Genomic DNA, 25,858 nt, shown 5'->3' with positions numbered 1-25,858 from the left:
AGTTCGGTCTGGCCTTGCTCCATCCCCGAACAGAAACTGTTCGGACCAATGAAATCATCAGGGCGGGCTTTAGACGATGACGGACAATCAACAGTAAGGTAATCATGCACGTCATCAAAGGGGCTTGGATTAACTTATATTTTTTAGAATCCTAAACGGAGAGCTTGCTTGTGTGCATTCACCATCACAATTTCTTTCAGAAATGATGATCATGTTGGGTAAGTACTCTGTGTATCATTAAATTATTTTATTTTTTAGAAAACCGGCAAAGATCGTGTATTCCAGCCTGATTTCAGCATGCGTGCAGGGTTGCCAAGTTATTTTAATGGTATACTTTTGTTTTTACAACAAAACCCGCCAACTAACTTACTAGCCCTAACAACAGCAAGGAGAAAAGCTGTCTATGAAAGAAAAAATAGTATGCAAGTAAATAATATGCAAGTAAAAGTTATGAAGGTAGTTTAATTGATATAGAGAAAATTAAACATTTAAGCTCAGTAAGCTTCTTTTTTTAAGTTTTATTTATTGATTTGAAAGCTTATTTGTATGACTTTATGGCTATTTATATTAATTTTAATAAAGTGCCTATTAATGAGTGATTACACTAAAATTATAAATGTGTAATTGATTAGGGTATAATAGTTACATAAATTATCCAAATCATTCAAGATTATTATTTTTTATAAATAAGCATTGTTAAAAGCCAGACGCTTTAGTCTTTTAAAACCATTTGCTATGTAGTGACCTTTAATTTGGATTAGAAACGGGAAGTGACTTTATTGCATCAGAAATGTGTCAGTTTACTCACAGCTGATTGGTCCAGTTTCAGTTTGAGATCTCTTATCCAGAACATAACCTGCCCCAGAGCAGGTTAACTGTGGAGCATAAGTTACTATGGCGATGAACACAGCTAAAAGTCAAACCACTTTAATGGTATACCTAAAACCCAGGATTGGCACAATCTAAGCTTAAACAAATCTGGCTAGCCAGCAAAATTAGCTTCATGGAACAAGCCCCAGGAGAGGACAGCTTTGACATTTTGCTCTCGTTTTATCGCCAGTTGTCTAAAAAAAAAAAAGTTCAACAACGTTGTCAGATTGGTTAAGTAACATTACCTACAATCTACTTTAAGTATTGGTGTTAATATTTATACCTATTTTTACATATTTATGTGGTATCTTTCCTGAATCGTTTGAAATAATAATAATAATAATAATAATAATAATAATAATAATAATAATAATAATAATAATATTTAATTTATAACGCACTTTTCATTCCAAAGAATCTCAATATAAACTAAACTACAGTATGTCCGCCTATTGAAAAATTATAAAAATTACCAATTGATTACCAACAGACAACTATTGATCCATGACGTTGCCACAATGTTGCAGTTACTAACTGGCAACGTTAACGTTACAATGTTACGTTGTGACAAAGGAATTTCAAACAAGTTACATCACCACAACGAAGGTTTAGTCAGCAGATTGCGTTGCAGTTACGTAACAGCCACGTTACACGTATTTGTGTTAGCTGGGATAGCCTAACTGGATTACAAACAAATCAAATGGTGTTCATTGGCCAATTCAAATGGACTAACCTAACATGCGAATTCAATGCTTGTCAATGCATGTTGCGTTCAAACAGTTCAAAAACATGCAATGGTTTAAGCCTGTACAACCGTAGTTTAAACCGTAAAGTGTTTTTAAATAAACGTTCGATCCAAATGACCAGTTTAGGATTGACAGAATGAGTCAGTGGAACTGATGAGTTTCTCTAAGTGTTAAGTGAGCAGATATCTGTCGTGATAATGAATCATTGTGCTTAGCCTACTGTAGCAGGCCTGTCTCAGTCCAAACAATCTGGGCTCTGTCCTAAAAAAAGTGAATAAAAATGAAATAGTATGAAACCTTCTGGTAGCAAAATAAAACATAATTAAATTTAATAGCACCCAGGGGGAAAAAATCTATACATTATGTTTGACTAAAAACCTCAACATTTCCCAGAATCTGTAGGCCTACATGTCGTCGTAGGCTATAGGCTTAATTGGTTAGAGTCAAACTTGCACGGCACTGGAGTTTGCTCAGAGTTGTTTTTAGCTGCATTGCTTTTGCTTTGCTCTTGGCCATGGACCCCATGGACATGCAGTGCCCCCTCTGGACCGAGGGAGACGAACTTGATAATAGCACTGTGTCATTTTCTCACAGACCACTGCCACCTGCTGCTCTGATGATTGCTGTTAGAGGGAAATATTTGTCAAACACTTCTGATGTAATTTCTAGTGATACTAATGTAGTAATTTAATAGTATTTTAATTCTCACCAAGCTCTCTATTTTTCTGTAGATCATTATTTACACTTCCTTGGAAGTCTGTCCGACATCAGTTTTCGTGAGGTGCCTTCATGCACAAACGCCTTACAATAGGCTTATCTCTGTAAGCAGCAATAAGTCAGTTGCGGTTCTCGGACGCAGCCGATATTTCCAACGTGTTTTAGCTACAGTAAATGTAGCAAATCAGTTTGGTTGTTGTCAAATCTTTTTTTTATTTTTTTTATTCAATGCCATGAGAACAAGGTATTACACACTCATAGTAATGAGGAAAAAAATACAAATACAAATAAAAAATACAAATGACATAAAGTCCTGGTGTCAAATCACAGCCATGCCCTTTCTAAAACGCAATGAATCCACTGACCGGCCGGAGTTCTGCGCGTCGCACGCCTTATCGCGGGCATAGGGTGCGTCTCAATCAGCTCCCTAGTTCAGTTGTCAGGGCACTGATCAGGGAGTCAGCCCATTGACTTATGTCCTAATCAGTGCCCTGACTAGTGAACTAGGGAGCTGATTGAGACGCAGATTCAGACTGTAAAAAAAAAAGTTCTGCGGGTCGCACACCGCCCAAACATGGAGGGCAAAATAAGGCTTTTCTCCATCGCCCGCCAGTCATTTTTGCCAGGTTTCGAAGTTTTAATGTAATAAGACAGATATATTAAAATACCACATTCAATATACACCTTATATGTGGCTTATAGATCTAAAGGCCTCGTTTGCCCTTTAGGTATCAAAGCTCACTCCAATAGAGGCATGGCCTCGTCATGGGCCATTTGAAACGCCATTTGAAAACGCGTTCATTGGCTCATCTCGCCCAATATATATATATATATATATATATATATATATATATATATATATATATATATATATATATATGCATGCATCATGAAAACTGATTTTAATCCCTTGTTTTAACAGCCTATTAAGGGAATTTAAGGTTGGTCTGTATTTCATTTTGGTTTTGATACTTCATTAGATTACTTGGCCATTTGCGATAGTTGGCTGTTGGCGCCCCCATGTGCAGAATGGGACAATATGCAGAAACCACGATTACAACCTTTGTCCAAACTGCCTAAAATATGCATGTTGGTTGTAAGAACAGAAATCAGCTTCTTTCTATGATTTTGGCTGTTGACAGCATGTGGGAGGGACAGAATCAGAAGTTTGAGATGATCAGATTGGCTGTAAAAATGAACAGGAACTAGATCCATCTACAGTTCAATAGCATGACAAACTTTTTTTTTTAATACAGAATTGATTCCTTCGATTTCTAATGTTACAGGAATCGACTGTAAACGTTTTCTAAATGCAGACACCTCTTCTGGACTCAAATAATGTTAGAATGAAAATAAGATCACCCTTTGGGCAAATGACTCATTAGTGGATAAAAAGAAGGTGCAGGGATCCCCTGTAACATTGTATGACAGTGAGTGTATAGTGCCATATTAATAAACCACTGTTCAAAAGAGCAGTGGGATCAGTAGGCCTAAGCTATTCTCCAGACAGTAAAGGCTTATTGTTACAAAAAAAAATATATTTCAAATAAATGTTGTTCTTTTGGACCTTCTATTCATCAGCATAATGTTTTCAACATTGATAAGAAATGTTTTTCAAGCACCAAATCAGCATTTTATAATGACTTCTGAAGGATCATGTGACACTCAAGACTTGAGTAATGGCTGATGAAAATTCAAAAGCCTCAAGTATTATAAGTATTCATAAAATTGGCTACACAACTTAAAAACTGCAGATATGCATGTCCTAGAACCAGGGCCATGCACAAGGGGGGGCCCGGTGGCTAGAGCCACTGCCCCTTTCCCCTCATCGGCTAAGGTGCCCCTCTTGCCCCCTTCCCTCCCTCACCATAGATATAATATACGTAGACGCCTCATAGACTGACGCTGCCTATTGGAGCGGACGTATCAGGGCGGCGCCATCTTGGATGGGTCCCCAACGCCCCCCGCATTTATTTCTACTGAGGAAGATGTGTTGACAACTACAATGATCATAACTCCCCGAGTTTTTACCGGATTTTCACACGGTTTGGTTTGTTACAAACTGCAGAGACTTAGTTATGATACAGGACGCTGTCACACATTGAAACATTCTGCTTTCATGTAGAAAGACTTTGTATTACGAGCTTTAACTAAGATGGTAGACATATTGATAAATGTATAAATTAATGAATGTTATATTTTAATAAAGAAACACGTTTGATTGTTCATTTAAATTAATTTCTCTCGCTGTTTCTCTCACACACTCACACTCACTCACACCACACACACACACACACACCTTCTATAACACATATACAGGAGAAATACAAGCTCCCATATATACTGTACCAGCTCAGAATTATTATTTTTTAAAGGCCTAAATAAATAATTATTATTGTTCAGTAAAATAATAAAATGTTAATATAAAAATATTCTTCAAATACAGAAATTATTTTTAAGTAAATGATCTGAAAACACTAAATGGATGAGATCCCGTAATAATTTAATAAAGTTTGACAGTAGTAACAACTAAATATATTTGCATTATATGATAACCTATGATTATTATCATATTTTTATTATAAATATGATGATTATCTCTAAGGTGGACACCCAACTTAATATACGATATTTACCATTTGAATCATAACCATGTCATGTCAACAAATGTTAAAGTCAGTCAGCTGTTTATTATCATGTTAAACATGCCTTTTACCCCATACCATTCTTTTACATATTCTGTTATTGAAACATACTGCTGTTACGTATTTACAAAAATCATAAATATCTTTGTCTCATATTCAATAATTTTAATGATTCTCGTTTGCTACTTAAATCTCCAATAGAAAATAATAGAAATCAAATTAGCGCAGAATCAACTTTTTGGAAGCATAATTACAACAACATACAATGAATTAGCATTAAAGCCTAACAGTTGTATTTGCAGTATTGTAAAAGGTTTGTTATTCATTCTCTATATTAAAATGATACTCAACCCCCTTATAGTGCCCCCTTTTTTTTGGTTTGGACCACTGCCCCTCAAAATGTCTGTGCACGGCCCTGCCTAGAACCATCTAAGCTCTTGACATTTAAAGTTTCAGAATTGCTATGTCATGACAGAGCCTTATGATAGACTGACCTACTTACAGTTTGCCAAGACTGTGATCCGACACCAGGGTGACTTGACCCCTGTCCCTGAACTGACTGCTCTGTTTGGGCAACATTCCAAAAAGACACGCAAAGTTCAATCATTCACACTAAATAAATGTGCATTCCTAAGATGAAATGCAACGTCTGACAACAAAAGTCCCCTTGATGTGTTTGGGTCTCTTTGACTGGATGGTTCAGCTTAGAAATTGAAACCTTTACTCTGCATCCATTCATTTTATGGAAATACCGAGAGAAAAAATAAAAAGTTACAGTAATAGGTTACAACATTTTTATTAAAACATTTGAAATGAGAAAAGCAAGAGAACTTGCACAAGCCATGCCCCAGCACATAGTAATATATTGTTAAACTGTGACATGCTGCAAAATATTGTTAAATATACTGAACATTTCAAACTTAAGCCGCAGCATACATTTACTTCAAGTATTAAGCATTTCAGTTATAAAGTAGTCTCTATTTACACTTTAGAAAGCTTATACGTTTAAAAACAGTATTACTTAACACTGATTGCCACCTATCATTCAAAACATTTCATGTTATAATCAGCTGTGTTCTTGTGCAAGAGCAGAGAACATACTGAAAACAGGCAAGAATGTACAATCACACAGAGTTACGGTTAACCTTGTTCAATAACCCTCGGACCAAAACTATAACATTGAACCCATGTTCTAATCTCTACCCTGTGGCCGGTAATCACTTGAAAAAAAATATTACTTGGAAACGATCCATAAAGCAAATCACTCAGGTTCACATTTCCTCACAGCAGTGCAAGCATACAGGTGTGTTTGTGCATTTTACAAGAAGGGTTTATTGTGTCATTAACTTTCTTTTTCTTTCCCATTAACTGTTTCTTTAAATACCTGTCCTTCACCTTTCAGAGAAGCCTCCACCCCTCAGTAAACAGACTTTAAGCGATGGCCAGCAGCGTTATAAATATAGAATCACTGTGAGAGGGGACTGAAGTAAGAATGTGAAAGTAACAGAGTTATTAGTAGTGGCAGTATGTCTCTAATCATACATGTTTGGAACTTTTGCCTTACTGTATAAACCATCCAACCATGTAGAGGTAAAAAAAATAAAGCAGATCTCTTGATGGAAGATAACTGCATCTATTAAAGTCATGCTGTTAAAAAAAAGTACTAAAATAAAACACTCAGGAAATCAGATTCTGAAGGGATAGTTTACTAAAAAAATTAAAATTCTATATTAATTTACTCACCCTCATGCCGTTTCAAACCTGTAGGAGTTGCTTTTCTTTCTGCACAGTGCGGAAAAAGTTCAGTTTTTAGTATAGTTTTTAACACAAAAAAAGTCATGTTTGGACTGACATGACGGTGAGTAAATGACCATTTTGTTTTCTGCGTAAACTATCTCAGTTACAGAGCATTCTAATTTAAAAGTACTTATACGGACCTATTTTGCTTAATATTCTCAATCTTCAATCATGAAGAACCTTTGTTCTACTTTCCTTTTTCATTCATTCAAAAGTTAAAAGCCTTCAACATAAAAGCACATTTTGGCACGCTAGTCATCCTCACTATTTAAAGTCTCTCCTCAGTGCAAAATCTGCTAAACCTACATTAGTAAATTTCACCAGATGTGAGTTCCAGTCTTGAGTCATGGTTTTGTGTTGCGTTTTGAGTGTTTAATTATATAGCGGGTCTGTGGTTGGCTCAGCTTAACTTTTTCAGTTCGGCTTCATTCCACGTTTAATATTGGGAATCAACACCACTCCCTTAATGATATATTAAGATTCCCCTCTAAGGCAGCTGCCAGGAATATGTGAAAATAAAAATGAACATAAACGTAATACATTCCACTGATATAGGTAACATTTTGTTGTGCTGATATTATATTATATGATAATGCAGCAATGAGATTGTGCACAAGATAAGTAACAGAGAGCATTTGGACAAGACAGTCTGTCTGCTTTTACTGTCCGCCAATGACGTGTGGGTTAAACTGCACTATAATGATGGTGATATCATCCCTGTACATGCGAGCTAATTCCTCTGGCAAGCTTAACATCTTTGACAACCTCTCGTGGTCCACCATTCCAAACTCGTTATTTCCAACCGCGTGCCGAATCAGGTGTGTGGCTGAATTCTGGTCCTCAAAAGTGGAGGAGATGCGAGCTTTCCTCTCCTGCAACAATCCCTGCATCTGACCCAGGGTCACTTTAAAGCCACCAACACTGACTGGCTGCTGCTGGTGCACTCCAGTGAGATGTTCACCCACAATCCTCACCACCTCCTGCCTGTGTAGCGTTTCCCACAGCCCGTCCGAGCCCAGCACCAGGAAACGATCCTGCGGACGAAGGCGGTGTCGCGTCACCTCCGGTTCCGCCGTAAGGTAGGGTGGCGTGTGATAGTTGGGTGGGATGAACTTGGCATGCTCATTCTCATGGAGCTGGTCTGGTCCGGACTCAAGAACACGGCGCTGCAGATCGATGCTCCACTTGAATTTAACGTCTCCGAAGGCGCGAAATGGCATGAGTAAACCCAAGAGACGATCCTGCTTCACCACGGTCTTGGCCTCGGAAAGCGGGTGCTCGGACCGCACACGCTGCACCTCGGACTCGTTCTGCGCGTTGTGGTCATTGCTGAGCGTCAAGGCAGAAAAAGAGCCATCAGGTTCTTGTACGCCCAGGACTGCACGGCCATCTCCGGTGTTAGCAACATGCAGCTCATTACCGTCTATGTGTGCAACGCATGCGGTAGCACCTGAGAATGCCACACGAAGAACCCAGTAGTGCAAGAATGCATTTGGGTCACCAACCTGAGCTTCAAGGGACATGTCATTGTCCAACCTTTTAAAGGCATTCACAAGAGCTTCAGCAACATCAGGCTGCTCCCCAGGAACGCTCAGGTCTAGAAGTTCCTGCCAGTACGTGCGCAAACTGGCAAAGTAGAGCCGTGATGCTTCCTTGCTGAAGTAGTCGTTGGGATGCTTGTGCCACTGCAGAATCGGGTGAAGAGGTCGTCCTGCCTCTACCGCATTCTCCAGTTCCGTCAACGTCTCATGCGGCAGCAACGAAATAGCAATGTAGTAGAAGAGCCGCTCGCTGAGAGCCTGAGCACAAGCGCAGCCTGCGTGGCCATCGAATACCCCGTAAAGCATGCCGCGTGTCTGCAAGCAGGTTGCTGCACTTCTCCGATCCTCAATGGGCGCGTTTGCTGGCAGCTGGTTGCTGTCAAAACCCATGACGGAACTAAGGTTCTTACCATCAAACTCAGGAACTTTGAAGCTGTATTCATTAGCCTTTAGGATGCTGTTAACCTGGGGTGGGGTCAAGTAGTAGGTGTGCCATGCAGGTGAGGTCCTGTATCCCCGTGACTGGTGCCGCCATCTTTGAACAAAGCTATGTGGCTTAGTTGCATTGGAGCAGGGTTGAGGAGACAGACTGGAGTTTTGGCATGTTATGACTGGCACCAGGATTTGGCCAAACCTCCTGCCATGGATGACCCTGAACACCTGGGCGGTAGCAGCCATGATGATTTGACCTAACCCTCAAAGAACCTGCAAGAAAACCACAACTCAATTACAAAAATTAAACAAAACTCAGATTTTACACTTGCCTGGATTTCAAGTCCTGATAGACAGGATGCCATGATTATTAAGTTCTTGAGTCTTGCTGTAAAAAACATTTAAATTACTGGAGTCATCAGAAGATTACTATCAATGACTAAGTCAAGGCTAAGGTCAAGGCATGGAAAATCCATTCCGTTCAGGATGGGAGAGTGACCCAAAGCTATTTATAGTCCCATGCTGCTGCATTCTTGGCATTGGACACATTGACTGTCCCACTGGCCTATTAATGTCCCCTGTAACATTTATCTATTACATAAAAAGTAACGATTGATTTTAAAACATAGTTCATTGATTTTCAGAGATAAGAATTGCTTGCAACCCAATATAGATTGATTGCAATAATTCCCTGCCCTTCAGGTTGGTCACCTTTTTAAAGAAATGTTTGTATTTTTCTTATACCAACCCAAACTGAGTTCTTATTTGATGTAAATAACAAATAATGTTTTATAGAACACTGATGCTAACCGTAACCGGTAGAAAATACTTGATTTCTGATTTCATAAGCTGCATTCATTTCTATTGTAAATGTCCTACTTCCCACTTCTGAAGGTGTGATTACGAGTTTGTCACATTCAAATGTTTTGTGTGTGTGTGTGTGTGTGTGCGTGTGTGTGTGTCAGAAATAAAAGAAACAATGGAGAGACACCAGGTTTATTCTTATTAAAACCCAAATTATTTATCATCTCATTCATTGATCACCATATAAACATGCACTGCTATCTAGATAGTCAGCTTAATGACGATTCTGGAGTTTCAGCTGTTTTATCTTTTATTTTATCTGTGTATAAAGCATACAATGCACTTCAAATGATTATTGGATATATGTAAATATGGACTTTAAGTACTTTAATGACAAGAATAATAAAGAATACCAGTCACAGCAGCAATCGTTATATCTGTCGTGTTTTAAGTTTGTGGTACACCCAACTCAGGGTATCAAAATGATGTCCAAGCTTCCAAGCGTTAAATATGTCTTGAGAGTTCATTTCCAATTGTTAACCAGGAAACTCGTATTTACGACAATTCCGATATCACGAGAAGGCAGCATTCTTTAGCACAATATTAATATTTAGCACAACTAAAACTATTAATTTAACTTTTTTTTTTCTTTTTTTTTTTTGCTACTGAAAGTTTTGGAAAAAGTCGTAGTGAATGTATACGTTTTAGTTTCATATAGAAGTATTTATGTAAGTTATAAGTTTTAGTTTAGTTCCAACAGGGGTGAGGAGATGGGGCCAGCCCCTCGTTCCCCGGTTTTTGCAAATAGATAAGTTAGCCTACTCGCACATTAAATTATCCGCTAAATGGATACAGTGGGGTTCAAATAAAAGTGCCGTGCTCTTCGCTCTATGGTTAACATGCAGTTTAAACAAGGAGCGTGGAGAGCTACATCATACCATATAATCAATAGATCTGACGATATTTCTTTACAATACCCAGATAAAAAAGTTGCACAAAAAAGGAAAAGGCTCAGTTGAGTAACGTTAGGCTACTACGCCCGTCCACATCACCCAGCGTGCATACTCGACTAAGTTGCCATATTGTTTACATTTGGATTTGAAGACATACTTACATGGAATTCATCTCAGAAAAGCGTAATCTAATACATGTCCATGTATTTAAAGTGTAAAAGATAAAGATAGCTCAAGGTTTACTGCAACCCCCGTTTTACTGCGTGACTGTACGTTACCGTGAACATATTTCAAAAGCGAATGCGTCTAAAATACGCTGTTTGGAAACCATTGCGCACTATCGTCGTACGAACTGCATGCACTTATTACCACAATCAAAATATGACTAAGTCCATTCTTACCTGAGGATATTAGTGACTGAGTTTGTGTTCGATGCTTGATTAGGCTACATTTGTTCATATGTACTGCTCACCCCGCCCGCATCCTGCGAGCCTGGATCTCCTCCAGTTCCACACCGCCCGGAAAGATGATTGGTTCACTTACGTAGCTGCTTCGTCATCAGAGGTGTAGCTAGCGGCGCTAAACCTTCCCTTTTCCGGTAGGTATTATAATTAAGACAAAAATAGGTTCTAACAAGAAAAATATTTTCTAAAAGCCATGGGCCAGTCTCACATGCAACACATTTTAGAGTAAACATTTGTAAATAATAATTTTCCACTTTTTGTAAACACTTTTTTCCCCCCTGAAAATTAAACATTTCTCTCAGGTGAATCTCAGCTTTCACTGATGAGAAGGGGTGTGTAAAAATGTGAAACATACACATTCAGTTTCTTGTACTCAGTTACCTTACTAAATACAGTAATGTTTAACTGTAATGTATTTTTCAAATGGCTATGCAAATATAGTGCTATATTGAGCTTTTTCATAGTGTCACCAAGATCTGACTTTATTGCATTGGAAAACATTTACAGAGTAAACTTTCAAAATGAAAACATGACAAAGCCATTTGACTATATTGTTCATAAACAATGGTTTCATGACTTTTCATCTTGATCATTGACATGAATACTTGAGGAATTTGAGGAATGAGCTATTTTTTGTTTGTATTATGTGTTGTGTTTTTTTTGTGTGTGAAATATATATATTATTATTATTATATTTTTATTATTCTTCATTTGATCTAATTTTGACATGTCCCCAAATTTCATGCATGCATATAAAACTGTCTCTATTTTAGTGTTTCACCAACTGGACAAGTGATTTACTTAGCAATTGACATCAGCATAAAAGCAATTGCTTTCTCTTCCATCAAGTCCTCTCCTGTGGACCCAAACACTGCACATCAACATCTGACCCTGTCTGATGACCCGACCAGCACCAGCCTGATATACTTGAGGTGGCTTGATGATACAGATGCTTTGCCTTAACTCAGGAACACACTGCTGGGATGTGGAGGTTGAAGACAATTCCTACAAGTCTGGTGTGTGTGGTATAAAGATAGTAAATATTTCTTACAATCCTCAGAGAAACATCAGTCCCTTTCCTGTAAAGAGAAACTTCAGATTGTGGGATTGGAGCTGGACTGGGACAGAGGAAAACTATTATTCTGTGATCCTGTAACTAACACATCTACGCACACTGACAACCACCTTCACAGAAAGATTTTCCATTGCTTTATAGTGTTGGTGGATCGGCCCATGTGAGCAAAAAAATGACGTTTCCCCACACAAACTACTAGAGCCGCTTTCCCAAGAGTTTCACACACTGAGCTTTGTCTTTTCCTCACAGGACTGAAGCATCTGTTAAGATACGGTCTCAGGCTGCCTGCCAGTTCCTTGAGGTGTGTCTTTGTTATGCTAACTCAAAGCATGTCCTTTATGTCACTCATATGATTGACAGTTTTTGTGGAAGGCTCCATAGCTCAGTGGTTAGAGCACTGGTCTTGTAAACCAGGGGTCGTGAGTTCGATCCTCACTGGGGCCCGCTGGGTAAATTTTCAAATGTGACCTGAACGTATGTCAAACATACTGTGGATACATGCATGGTGGATTTATGTCACCAATACCAAAGCAAAACTCCACTTGCTATATATATATATATATATATAGCAAGTATATATATATGCAGTTCTTTTTATCTTCTTAAAAAATCTTATTCCTGGAAATCTTCATGGAACCACTGATGCCACTACAGCATCTTTATTTTTAATATATTACAAAAGTGAAATACAGAGTGAATATAAAGTGACTAGGTCATTGCTAACACACACAGGTCATTTTTAGTAGTGGACCCCTTCTCCCTGGGCCCAATCTATAGTATTATACTACAGCAATAACCACTGTAGTTTGTGTACAATAACCCTGTTGTTTGTGTCTCTCATCAGTTCCTCTGATGCTGAACCCAAAGACTGCAAATACAAGCTTGATTCTCTCTGATTATCTGACCAGTCAGTCAGCAAGATGCAGGAGCTGGATCCTAATACTCCAGAGAGACGTTACCCATATGAAACCACAGAAACAAACCAAAGGAAGGAAACAGCTTTCTTTTACATACACATGTCTGGTACGTGTGGTATGAAGATGGTAAATATTTCTCACAATCTCAAAAGAAACCCATCAGTCCCAAAGATTTGACATGCTGTTTGTGTCTGATCTTGAGTCTTGTGAATTAAACTTATCACAGTCAAATGAATCTGATTCTTCAGCACTCTGGTGTCAGGTAAATCCACTCTTTCTTTCAAGTCTTTCTTTACGACTCTCTACCTGTCTTAGTGACTTACTATCTCTGTAGAACCAGAAAGACTTGTTAAGTGTCTTCACATATACCTACACAGCTGATTCCCTTTCAGTATGTCTTTATGTACATTTCAAACAAATTGAGTCAGTTGGGGTACAAGAAAGTGACCAGTCTGTTGTTTGAAATTAGTTTAGTTTGATTATGTCTCCAGAGTGGGATTTAATATCCATGCTTTCTTACATTTAAGTATATGCATATATTGTGTTATGACAGTTAAAAGGCCCTGCAAACTACTGGTCTGGAGCCACTTTCCCAAGAGTTTTACACACTGAGCTTTGTCTTTTCCTCACAGCACTGAAGCATCTGTTAAGATACGGTCTCAGGCTGCCTGCCACTTCCTTGAGGTGTGTCTTTGTTATGCTAACTCAAAGCATGTCCTTTATCTCACTCATATGATTGACAGATGTTGTGTAAGGCTCCATAGCTCAGTGGTTAGAGCACTGGTCTTGTAAACCAGGGGTCGTGAGTTCGATCCTCACTGGGGCCTACTGGGAAATTTTTTCCAATGTGACCTGTTCTTAAAATGATCCCCAATTGACATACTGCAGTGACTTGGATGGACATGGACCTTCAAAGAAGAATGCAATCTGGGACTTGCAGGTTGTGTTACCAGTTCCTGGTCTTCAGTACAGTTTCTTTTTGGCATAGAAAAAAACTATCCTTGAGGAGGATTAACATCTAATCTACATGGACTGTATTATTAACTGGTTATTGTTCACACTATTTGGATCAGTTTAAGATCTACACCAATAACTTTACAGTGCTATCTTCATGCGTTTATTATCGAAAAAAATAATTAAATGGGGTTTTAAATAGAACTGTACTTGAGTCAATAAAGAACCCCTTTATTGCAAAAAGGATATAAGGAGAATTGTCTTAAATCTTTGCATAATACTTTTATGTTTAACAGGTTATTTTAGTTGTTTTCTAGAGATAAAGTATGTCTACTAGCTGTTTAATTCAAAACATTTAATTGAAATTAAAAATTAAACAATAAATCCATAAAATAATTCCATGATGGGAACCCTTAAAAGGTTCTATATAAGAAGCGCCTGACAGAACCCTTTAAGGTTATATGTAGAACCTTTTCTTCTAAGAGTGTATTTTTACATAAACATAAATAGTACATGAATTTTCAGGTTTGTTGGTATATTTTCACCAGTGTATTATGGTAATACCTCACGATGCTGGTAGATTGCAGCAAAATAAAATTGTATAATTAACAATAAATAATTACATTATTTATTTACATTATATTTATTATTATTTATAATTGGGCAGTGTTTGTGGCTTGATTTAGTCAGTATCAGTGAAAGCTTTTTTAATTCGATGTTATTTAAACATGTTAAATTAAACTTATTTAATTAAGGCAATGTATCCAGGGGCGTAGCACCAAATTTTGGGCCCTGGGTACAAACCATCTTGCTGGGCCCCCGTACCATGTATGTGTATGTATAGAAAACTGACTTCTAAGGCCCCCCCCCCTGCCTCGGGCCCTGGTTACTCAGTACCCTTTATCCCCCCAGTCCCACGCCCCTGAATGTATATAATACAATGTAAAAAAATATGGAGTTTGCCAGTCATCAGTAACCAGTTTTGACTTTTAAACAGTAAATTACAGCATAAAATTTAACTTATGAAATTATGTGTACTGATATATATGTTTGTTACATACAGTATGCTGACTGATGAAAATGTATAAATCAACATGCCTCCCAAAGTTTCTAGACTTGACTGTTTTGGTGCTGTGTTTGCAAAAAAGAAAAAAAGAGAAAGAAATAATAATTTGAGGAATGACCGTCATTTAATTTTCATTTAAAAATATCTTTGGCAATATTCTGATGATCAAACTCTAGAAACGCCCCTGCCAGCTACTCAGGTGGGGAAAAAACACCCCTCTTAAAATTATTAATAAAATATTAAAGTTATATATACTCTGTTGTTGATCCCCTTGTAATGAATTGCTCTTTAACAATATATATATATATATATATATATATATTGCCTAACCATTGCCTAAAATAATGTTATGAGCTGATTTTAAAAAAAATATATAACATTCTGAATATGAAATGATACTCTTATGAAACTAAAACCAACAGGTGGCGGCAAATCGTAATGAGTGAATTATAGAATCCTTCATTCAACCGATTCTTTCACACCGGCCGATTCATTCATGCAAGAAAGGCTGCCCATTCAAACTCTTACTATGTATTGAGATGCTCTTTTGACACAATTAATAATAAATATAAATAATTTGAGGAGATACTAAATGCAGTATTGTTTTCTAGAGCTTTCATGTCACAATGGAAAGGTAAGTGAGAGGTTGTCATTTGTGTTTTTTATTGTGAACTTAAACTTTTTTTGTGTGCAGTTTTGACTATTGAATGTTATTCCAGATAATTCCCTATTTTGGAGACAATTTATTGTGGATTATTGGCATACCGGTAAAAACCCCAAAATCAATCCAAAGGAAGGGAACAGTTTCATTTGACACCAATACCTGGTGTGTTTTGTATAAAGATGGTACCGGTACATATTTAATACAATCTCTAGAGAAACACAACTATTTCATTTCTCTATTTCATAGAGAAGCTCCAGTTTGTGAGATTGGAGCTGGACTGGGACAGAGGAAAACTATCATTCTGTCATCCTGTAACTAACACACATTGACAACCTGTCTTAGTGACTGAGTTTAATGGTATCTCTATAGAAACTAGAAAGACTTGTTAAGTGTCTTCACATATATCTACACAGCTGATTCCCTTTCAGTACAGTCTTTATGTACATTTCAAACAAATTGAGTCAGTTGGGCAACAAGTAAGTGACCAGTCTGTCTGTTGTTTGGACTGAGTTTAGTTTGATCATGTTGGACTAAAACAGTTTCCAGAGTGGGATTTAATATCCATGCTTTCTGATATGCATAAATGTGTTACGACAGTTAAAAGGCCCTGCAAACTACTAGAGCCGCTTTCCCAAGAGTTTTACACACTGAGCTTTGACTTTTCCTCACAGGACTGAAGCATCTGTTAAGATACGGTCTCATAGGCTGCCTGCCAGTTCCTTGAGGTGTGTCTTTGTTATGCTAACTCAAAGCATGCCCTTTATGTCACTCATATGATTGACAGTTGTTGTGTAAGGCTCCATAGCTCAGTGGTTAGAGCACTGGTCTTGTAAACCAGGGGTCGTGAGTTCGATCCTCACTGGGGCCTGCTGGGAAAATTTTTCCAATGTGACCTGTTCTTAAAATGATCCTGCAGTGACATGGATGTGGATGGGCCTTCATAGAGAAAGGGTGTGTCTCAATCAGCTACCTCGTCCAGTATTCAGTGCACTGATCTGCAAGTAGGTCATTTAGAGGGCTCTCTCAATTGCAAAAAACTGCCAGTGCATTGAAACGTTTGCTCCCTAAAAAGTCCTACAATGCACAATGAAAACCAGGGAGCTGTTGTTGAATCTACCTTGATATGAGCGATCCGATATGATTCTCAGTTGTGGATAAAATAAATTATTTAAATAATTTAGGTGATGCTCTTACTTCATGGTAGATTTCATATTAGACAGCAGCTTTCTTACTATATACAGTAAAGTTTATCTAGACTGTTTGTGACATCAGACAGACATATGCATCATAGTACAGAAAGATCATCTAAAAAAAATTACATTTTGTTCTTCATTAAGGAGCCATTTAAGATCAAATTAAATAATGTATTGTCACTTACACGAATGACAAGTCAGCTCATTGAATAGAACAATGGTCTTGAGTTTAGGGTATAAGATCTGTTTTAAAATGTAACCTATAAAAAACAACAACCATACAGCATCGTTTGATTTGGAAACTCTTTACGTGACCAAATAACAGGCAGAACAATATAAATATGATTATAAAATTAAAGACTTTATTCACTGGCTACATAGTGAACTGTTCTAATAAGGGGTTTCATGTGATCGACAACAGAAATTGTTCCTTTTCTAGAGGGTGTGAGACCTGTCCCTATTATTATCATATATACATTGGGTTACTTTTTATAGCTCACACCAGTATTTGGATCAGTTTCAGATATACTCCTGTGTCTGTACAATGCTGTCTTAATGTGATTTATGCTGTAATATTGAAGGCTGAGAACAGTTAAAATGTGCATTTGCATTGTATCATATTTGGTTCACATGCAGGTACAAATATAGACAATGCTTTGTGTAAAATAAACAGCAAGACAAATAATTATTAAAGTAGTTAATTTTAAATAAACAAAGGAAAGTCTACACCTGGAAAAGACAATCAACCCTCTTTATTTTGGGGTTCTCTCTCACGGCACAATGCAGGTAGCTTTACGGAGAGCCAGGTAACCAGTCACCACGTCTGTGGGCAACTGTCGAATATAGGAAAACTCTTCCGTCGATGCGAATCGCAGTTTCGTCTGAGGGTCAGTGTAGTTTGCCTGGGACACAAAGATGTAAAGATCATTAGGTGAGGTGAAAGGGTATATCAAGTCAATTAAATTAGTACCCCTTAAAAAGAAGGGGTATAATTAACATTCAATTAATTCATTGAATTAAAAGCAACATATAATTAACGAAGAACATTCACCAACAGACTCACCGATAGACCTGAGATGTCAGAGTATTTTTTAGCAGGTTTCATAGAAGGAGGTGCATCTATGCTGCAGTCTTACAGAGAAAAACAACTAAAGATTTAAATATTGTCGAAGTAAATCAACACATCCACTAATACTCTGACCTGACATTTAAGATGTAAACACACAATCTGGTTGATCATTATTCCGATCTATGAACTCTTATTTTGACAATTGATCTGATTTGTATGCGGTTTATTACTTTTGTAAGTTTGACTCACAGTTAGGATCAGTGATTTTCCAGGGCAGAGCTTTTTCTGCTGCTAAAATCTGCTTTAGATTCTTCCACGTCCTATTCTTCTTCCCTGCTGCTGCTCCACCAATACCTGAGTGCTAGTGGAGGAAACACTAATGAATGTATTGAAATGCATCATAGTCCATCTGATACTTTTTTATTAGAACAATCTTACCACAAAGTTAGGGTTTTTAAAAGGCAGACACTTGGTAGCAGTCTCTACATCAACAGCAGCCGCTGGTTTTCCTTCAAAAGCCAACTCCACTGGAGCAACCTGAGACAAATTCAACACCACCAACGACAAACATTTCATTATTACACGAAACATGATATGCAAGCAGTAGACCCGTCATGTAGAAGTGTTGTGTTTTTTCTTTACCTGAGCCGGTGTTGAAGGTCCAGGTTGTGTTTTTTTCTTTTTGCTGTTGTTATTATTTAGCTGCGGTGTTGTGTGAGTCGCGGGACTGACAGCTCGCTTCTTGCTTCGGGCTTGAGCAACTAACACCGCGGCTGTCTGTGCTTTACTCACAGAGAGTGTCGCTGGATTCAAATCCCTTGCTTTTGATATTCCCGGTTCAGAAGACGCAGACATTTGTAGTTTTAAGCCACGAAATTGACTGAAAACTCTGCCGTGAGCATCTAATTCACAACATCCCATTCACCCGGAAGAGATTAGGAGACCGTGCGTTATTCCTATTCCGTTGATACAACCGATTGCACCCGATGGTTCCGGTGGTGTTATGGACTGCAATATAATTAATGTAGAACAAATATAAAAGATTATTGATCGTTATACCAATCTTCCAATTAGTTTTATATTTGATCTCATTTTTAGCTAGAGATCGATGGCCTACAGTGGTTAACAACAGAATCGTAAGAACAAAAGATTAATGGATGTTCTTGTTCTAGGGGAGGTAATTCTAGTGATGTTCAAGTACATCTTTGTAAAATATTTGCAAGGTAATTTGAAACAGGGCCAACTCATTGCCTTTTCCCATTCCCAGCAGTTAGCTGAAATTTTGATTTATGATCCATGACAGACTCGTTATAGAATACAAGAGGATAATAGCATTTGTATTTCAATCACATGTTGTTGGGGGAAATAAATGAATAATTAACTTTGTTAAAAACAGATGTCAGGTAATTATTTCTCCTCTCTCTATGGATTTTGATACAACATCCACAACAACATTGCCCTTCATGTCTTTTCTTTTTTTCATCGAGAGAGAAATGTAATGCTAATGAACATAAAAATGATACAGCCTATGTCAATTTTAACCTTAAACATCTAGATTTTTTCTCATTAATATGCCTATTTTGAGCAGTCATTGTTGCATTGTATGCATTGTTGTTGTTTGCCAGTGCACTTCATGGCAGTACTAAAAAGCACTTGAATTTGTTGAAAATGCAGCTATAAAATAGGCTAGTAGAAATATTAGGCTACTTTTTTCATGGTATGTCTATTTTACATCATGCCCACAGAGAGGAGACTTCAAAAGAGGTGTGTTACCTTTCTTCATTTCATTCTCTCTGTTCTTGTCCTTTCTATGAATGCCATTACTTGTCATTTCACATTTTCTACCATCTTAAATGTCAGCTTCAGAGTTCACTTTGTTCTCTTTTATATAGACCCCTCTGCATGTTTTGAAGTGAAATATTGTGACAGAGAGATTACGTCATACAGATTCACACGCCCAGTAGAACATTATGTTGTCCTTGAGTTTATTCAGCACTGCCAGTATTTTTAGCATTTAAACGTCTATTTAAAAAACAGTCTGTCTCTTTTTGATTTCACCTGGATTCCAGTAAAAATGCAATAAATAAGTAATCCTGCTGTAAAAGCAAAGGGGTTGTTTGTATTTTGTGATTTTGTGCACATTACCTCCGCAGTTTAATTTTACCAGCATTAAATATATTTATAACAACAAGTCATGTGGTAGGTTAATAGGATTTTTATGTAAGCCATTTGTGTAAAACTAACGTGCCATTCAAACACAAATGGCCCAGTATCAACTCTTTCCTTCTCTTTTCTACAGCAGTAGTTCTCAACTTTTTGAGTCAATATTTAAAGACCCCCTCGTGTAGACTAAGATATTTCCACTGTTTTACAGTGAACAAAACTTTCCCACAGTTTATCCTGGTATCCTGTTGACATTGGTCTGCTTGATAATTATCACTATTATCACGCACACACACACTCCTCTTCCTTGAAGAAAACAACTAAGATGTTGCAGGCGGCCACTGATAAGAAGGGACAGAGCTCCTCTTTCCTGCTATAGTGTTGCCTCTACATCCTCTCTTTGCAGTTGACCTGAATACAGCAGTTTGGTTCACCTCAGTTTAGCCCCCCTGTAGTTTTTTGGCTTTACTATGTCTGAGTTACTGTTTTTATAAAAGGTTGAGAGAGGAATGGGGCAAAGAACATACTGAATACACTTGACGTCTCATTTATATTTCATCAAGACGAAGTTGCTACAAGTGGCTGGTGCATGTGATGCATAAATAAACTATAGCTGGAGATTCTGTGTTGAGGTTCAATTGCAAACAACAATTAATATTTTATGAATCAAACCTAACTGCAATAAATGAAAGATTGGGCTTTTTACCGGGTCATTGTTTAGAACGGCCTACCATCTCAAATACACAATGGAAAACTGAGAGATGTCAGCCGTGTGTGTGTGTGTGTTCTTGTTAGTTTATGGAACAAATGCAGAGTATTTCAGAAGATATAAGGATAATAAATATGCAGTGTCAGTAGTCCTAAATGATATATAATATATTAAATATAATAGCACCAGATATAGCACTATTATTTTCCAAAGAAATAATATTGCACCCCAAAAACATAAGCAATGCATGTACATGTAGACACAAAAGGACTATATTCAGTGTCATTTATTACGTTTTTGCATAATCATGTTATTATTGCTGTAATGTTTTTTTATTTATTTACAAGCTAACATGTCAAGGAGCATGAAAAATAAAAAAAGTAGAGAGAAGAAACTGAATTTTATTCTAGAAAAACATTAACACTGACGATGATGACAAACCAAGTAAACCTTCCCTGGAAGGTTTTTACAGCTGCCAAGCATGCGTTGCTGTTGCTATTTTGTATTTTCTCAAACCAGGTCTTTTTTTCTCTCTCTTTCGAAGTGCAGAAATAATCCCATGACAGGATGTCAACACTATAGAAAAGTTGAGCAGTTTATTTCAAAGAAGAAAAAAAAATGGTGGTTGGGTAGGACAATGGGTGACATTATGTAAAATTATACAAGCAATTAAATAAAAGTAATCACTGAAAAGACTATATTGACCAAAGTGTTATTACTTTAAAGGGATAGTTCACCCAAAAAATGAAAATGTTATGTTTATCTGCTCACCCTCAAGCCATATGTAGGTGTGTTTGTTTCTTCAGTAGAACACAAATTAAGATTTTTAACTCCAACCGTTGCTCGTATGCACATGTCAAGTGTTTTTTATTCTAATCAAACTACATAACATTAGTATTTTTGGGTGACTATCCATTTAAAACTTTTCTAACATTGACCCTAACATCATTCTTTAACCTGAAAATGTCCACACCTTAAATACCACTGGTCTTGGGTAGCAAAAGCAATGCTAAATTAAAATAAAAAAAGCACTACTCATGTAAACATGTATAGTTATGACATCAAAATAAATAGTTTTTAAAAGCCTTTGTTGTTGACATCAACGTAAATTTTTGTAAATCTTGTGTCACTTGATAATAATACCTAATAACTACTATACTATATAATATTTTACCCAGTGCTTTATTAATGTGTTATTGCATTTGTCAACGTTATGCAAATCAAGTCTTAATTTTCCTGTTCAGGTCATATTAGTCATTTTGTTGGCCAATTAAGTGCAATTTATGTTTAATGCATTTTGACAAATTTCAAACCATTGATTTTTAAGACATTTAACTAGGCTATATCGGCTAAACCAGTTGAGAAACACAATGTATCTGTTGACCACGAACTCTACAAAATAAACCCAAAACTAGTGCAAACCGCAACGTGCAAAACAGTATGGAGGATATTTTATATTTTGAGTTTGAGTTGTGTTATTTGAGTTGTTGAGATTTATTGGTTGGATACAAGACCCTTGGTGTTGTAAGAATCCAAGAGGGGTGGTTACATGGGTTAGCAAAGGAATACAGCTATTTTACCATAATGCATTTATCCCGACATTTCACTGTCCAGCCAAGGTTCTCATTTTTAGTGCATCTGATGTCATTATTGCCATTGACAGTTCTCTTCCGGGTAGACAAAGTGGGCGGGTCTCTTCAGCTGCTCCGTCTCCGTTAGACCGAGTAGTGGCGCTCAGTGCTTTCAGCCGGAGCGCAGCTCTCATCCCGCGGACGGAGTGTCCTCGATCTTTGGCCAATTTACACCATAATTACCAACGAACAGGCCGCCCTGCGCCCACTAAACTAACGGGTTACCATCCCCCTCGGAACGAGACAGCGGGTTTTGAGAAAAGCGCTGTATTTCGGGCCAGCTCTCCGCTCGACCATGTTTGGGATTAATTTTTGAGGTACTACGATCTGAAGATCACATTTTTCAGCGCGTGGATCCTCCGATCGCACTGGGACGAAGCGAAAGGTCTCAAACGGTCCCTGCTATCGTCTCGTGTCGAAACGAGAAAAGGTAAATCATGTAATTTGTATGTCTACAATTTAACCCACAACATTGTCGTCTCCCGAGTCCGTTTCTCGGGCTGTTCTGTAGCCAACTGTTTTTCTGTTCCTTGTCCGTGTTAAGCAGAGACTCCAGGACTGTAACGTACAAGAGCAGCGATGTTTCAATACAGGAATGCGACTTTTGTAGCGTTTATACATTTCTCATAACCCGGACAAGTGAAGATATGTATGGCAAGCCGTTTTAACAACATTTCCCATTTAAAACTAACTAGCATGTACTATTCTATTACTGGTGGTAGTTATTTAGCAATTTGCTGAGTACTTTACTAACTACGTTATGCTAGTTGTCGTTAGTTAATACATGAACTATCAATGAGCAATACATTTCTTAGAGTATATAAATATATTTTTAACGTAAGTGAATAAAAATATTAAATAATATTAATCAATGTAACCTATGTATTTTGTTATTGTGAGTTGGTTGACCTTATTGGGAATTGTTTACCTATAGTTCATCGTTTCACAGGGGTAATTTTCATGGATAAATGAGACACGTTTCTATCTCCACATTCCTTATGCCACTGTTTGATTATTATTATTATTAGGATTATTATTATTATTATTTTGGCTGTGTGAATGTGATTGTTAATCAAAATGGCTTACTTATAGATCCATTCAAATCTGATCACAAGTTAAAATGTCACAGCAATTGGAATGCATATTAATGTCTAATAACCAGTTACTAATCTATTCGATTGTTGACTGTAATAGATATTAATAACAATTATAGTCAGTCACAACTAAGAAATTAGTGCTAAAAATTGGAATAGTTATTTGTCATTTTGGGATAGTGACTAGTAGTAAATGAATATTGATATCTAATGAATATACTGTGATGTATTTATACAAGTCACTACACTACCGCTTAATAGTATGATCTAGCATGTAATGAATGGCTTAAGAAATGAAGTAAAAAAAGAAAAGAAAATGAATATTCACTATTGTATTGAAAGGGCTTGCCATAACTTTGCTGTTCAGATCGACTTGGCCATGAAGTAGACATTTGCTCTGTCGAGGACTGCCTTAGTGGAAAGTCAAAAGTAGGCTGACATTAAAAAGTGATCACTGAGCTGCTGATCCTCAGTGAGTTGCTGCTATTCTACTTCTGTTGTATTTAATGGTGGGAAACTTTGACCCCCAGATGCCTTGTTTGTGCGTTCTAAATTGCACAATTCTGCAATGCTTATTTAATGAATGTCAATCTCCTGTTAAAAGAGCCGTTTTATTGTTCAGTGGCTCTCAGGAGTCCATTGATGACATGACAGGCGAAATTGAGCATGCTTTTGTCGAACACCCCGAGTTGTCATCATCACGTATTGTGTTGCATGCAGCTGATGCACTATAAATAAGTTGTCAGTCATGCTTACAGCCAACGATGCCCCTCAAACTGCTGGCAGATCGGAGAGCGTCCACTCTTTTAAATTTAATTACATTTGGAGCTCTGTGGTGGGGCCGTCTTTATAGATCCAGCGGATGATTGATCATCAAAACAGACGGTGCACTTATGTCTTAGTAATCACTGGAAGGACCATTAGAAGATGAGGGCGTAGAGACGGCATGCGGCGGGCCCCTGGAGTCAGAAATGAAGCTGTACAAGCAGAGGGTGCAGGAACGGAGCTGTCATGTTTTTTCACAGAGGAGAGAAGGAGCTATACATTATTTATCTGCTGCTACTTTCACTGGCCTTCTTCTCGCCTCTAAACTGTTCACCGGCTTTGTGGATTTTGGACGGACCTTGGCTACATGTGTGTTTTTGTTGGGAGGAATTTATAGTCCCAGTGTGCCAGGGGGTAAAGCGTTGCCTGAGGGCATCAAATGGTGTGCTTGGAGAATACGTTAAACCAAATAAGATAGAGGCAAAACACAGTTTTGAGACTGTAGTGCATCTCTAGTCTATGTAGCATTGTATTGATACCTTTTTTTGTAAGTCGGGCAGATAAATATTTTTTTAATCTATTTGCATATTTATTTTTACATGGCAATAACCTCAGCTGAAAATAAAATTACAAAAATATTATGATATTGCACAAAAATAGTAGTAGAATAAAATGTAAATGTGAAATGGTTATAATAATAACATTGGCATTCGCTAAGAATTTCATGCAGCTGAAAAAAATAAATGGATGAAAAATAATAAAGATTACCTCAATGGAAAATATCAGTTATTATATTAATTGTGGCCTTTTAAAAGGAAAATGAAGTTCAAAATTCATTATGTTGAACATTTTTATAAACAAACACCACATTTTGCTAAATTGCAAGTAGTTTTTGATGCGGATGTCTTTTTTTCCCATTGACATATTAGTAGATCTAACCAATGATTGAGTAATTATTCATGAATTATTGATTGATCCCTGTTTATTTATCTGACTGTTTTTTGATCTTGTAATGTTTATTTTAAATTAGTATTTAATCATATCGCAATCTTTCAGTAAAAATGACTCTCTGGTGATGTACACCAGACTTCTCCTATCACTGATTCTGTTTAAACTCCACCCCTCCATAGTCACCTCAAACAGCCACATCTTAAAATCCAATCAACAACCAAGTTCCCGACCTTCATTTTTTCCTTTTTTTGATAATCCATCATACTCATGTGATTTACATCACAATACAGAAGAAAAGATCTGTTGCTGCTTCCGTTTTATCATGGCTTTCAATTGAAAATCCTAAAAGTCATTAAAAATATAATGTACTTGGCAATAGATAAGGTTAGGCAGATTTGAAAGTAGCTCAGTGCCGAGTTATCTTGGAGGGGAGAGGCTGTCAGGTCCTACATTTATAGGAAATGAATCATATTCCATGGGACCGGGCTGTGCAGCGCAGCATGCAGTTTTCCCCCTCAGCAAGACTTCAGCAGAAATGCAGATGCAGATCCTTGGTGAGTGTGAGGCGCATGTTGTTGGGGTGACAGTGGGAGCACTGAGCACTCTGCTTACGACAGTCTACTGTGCGTTTGTCTTTA

General features: G+C 37.4%; 3 protein-coding genes and 3 non-coding genes across 6 annotated transcripts in view; 4 read left to right on the top strand and 2 right to left on the bottom strand.

The window, feature by feature from the left end:
* Positions 1–5,758: 5,758 nt before the first annotated feature.
* On the bottom strand, positions 5,759–11,063 carry pdp1 (pyruvate dehydrogenase phosphatase catalytic subunit 1). The gene is made up of 2 exons (XM_067448603.1): positions 10,907–11,063; positions 5,759–9,021 (listed from the first exon to the last, which is right to left on the bottom strand). Exon 2 carries the CDS (start codon positions 8,992–8,994, stop codon positions 7,435–7,437), a length of 1,560 nt encoding a protein of 519 aa, XP_067304704.1. The 5' UTR covers positions 8,995–9,021; positions 10,907–11,063; the 3' UTR covers positions 5,759–7,434.
* Positions 11,064–12,415: 1,352 nt separating this feature from the next.
* trnat-ugu (transfer RNA threonine (anticodon UGU)) lies at positions 12,416–12,488 on the top strand. Its single transcript has one exon. It is a non-coding gene; the product is annotated as a tRNA-Thr (tRNA).
* Positions 12,489–13,715: 1,227 nt separating this feature from the next.
* Positions 13,716–13,788, top strand: trnat-ugu (transfer RNA threonine (anticodon UGU)). The gene has a single exon. It is a non-coding gene; the product is annotated as a tRNA-Thr (tRNA).
* A 2,652-nt stretch (positions 13,789–16,440) lies between these two features.
* trnat-ugu (transfer RNA threonine (anticodon UGU)) lies at positions 16,441–16,513 on the top strand. Its single transcript has one exon. It is a non-coding gene; the product is annotated as a tRNA-Thr (tRNA).
* Positions 16,514–17,178: 665 nt separating this feature from the next.
* On the bottom strand, positions 17,179–18,906 carry ino80c (INO80 complex subunit C). The gene is made up of 5 exons (XM_067449642.1): positions 18,550–18,906; positions 18,346–18,444; positions 18,157–18,268; positions 17,902–17,969; positions 17,179–17,740 (listed from the first exon to the last, which is right to left on the bottom strand). Exons 1-5 carry the CDS (start codon positions 18,826–18,828, stop codon positions 17,609–17,611), a joined length of 690 nt encoding a protein of 229 aa, XP_067305743.1. The 5' UTR covers positions 18,829–18,906; the 3' UTR covers positions 17,179–17,608.
* Positions 18,907–22,489: 3,583 nt separating this feature from the next.
* Positions 22,490–25,858, top strand: part of galnt1 (UDP-N-acetyl-alpha-D-galactosamine:polypeptide N-acetylgalactosaminyltransferase 1) — a 125,747-nt gene continuing 122,378 nt past the window's right edge. Inside the window, exon 1 of the mRNA XM_067448600.1 lies at positions 22,490–22,840. The gene's annotated coding sequence lies outside the window, so the exon portion shown is untranslated. The remainder of the gene's footprint in view (positions 22,841–25,858) is intronic.

The sequence above is a fragment of the Pseudorasbora parva genome, chromosome 7 (assembly GCF_024679245.1).
Source record: "Pseudorasbora parva isolate DD20220531a chromosome 7, ASM2467924v1, whole genome shotgun sequence".
Classification (NCBI taxonomy): Eukaryota; Metazoa; Chordata; class Actinopteri; order Cypriniformes; family Gobionidae; genus Pseudorasbora; species Pseudorasbora parva.
Note: the sequence above shows the minus strand (reverse complement) of the source record. Positions and strands in the feature narration are given on the sequence as shown.

Bases quoted from the DNA above. Each gene is read 5' to 3' on its own strand.
- pdp1 (XM_067448603.1), bottom strand. From the start codon at position 8,994: ATGGCTGCTACCGCCCAGGTGTTCAGGGTCATCCATGGCAGGAGGTTT.
- ino80c (XM_067449642.1), bottom strand. From the start codon at position 18,828: ATGGGATGTTGTGAATTAGATGCTCACGGCAGAGTTTTCAGTCAATTT. The intron at 17,970-18,156 runs GTGAGTCAAACT...TTTCTCTGTAAG, and splicing joins GAAAATCACTGATCCTAACT to ACTGCAGCATAGATGCACCT. The intron at 17,741-17,901 runs GTGAGTCTGTTG...TTTGTGTCCCAG, and splicing joins CTGACATCTCAGGTCTATCG to GCAAACTACACTGACCCTCA.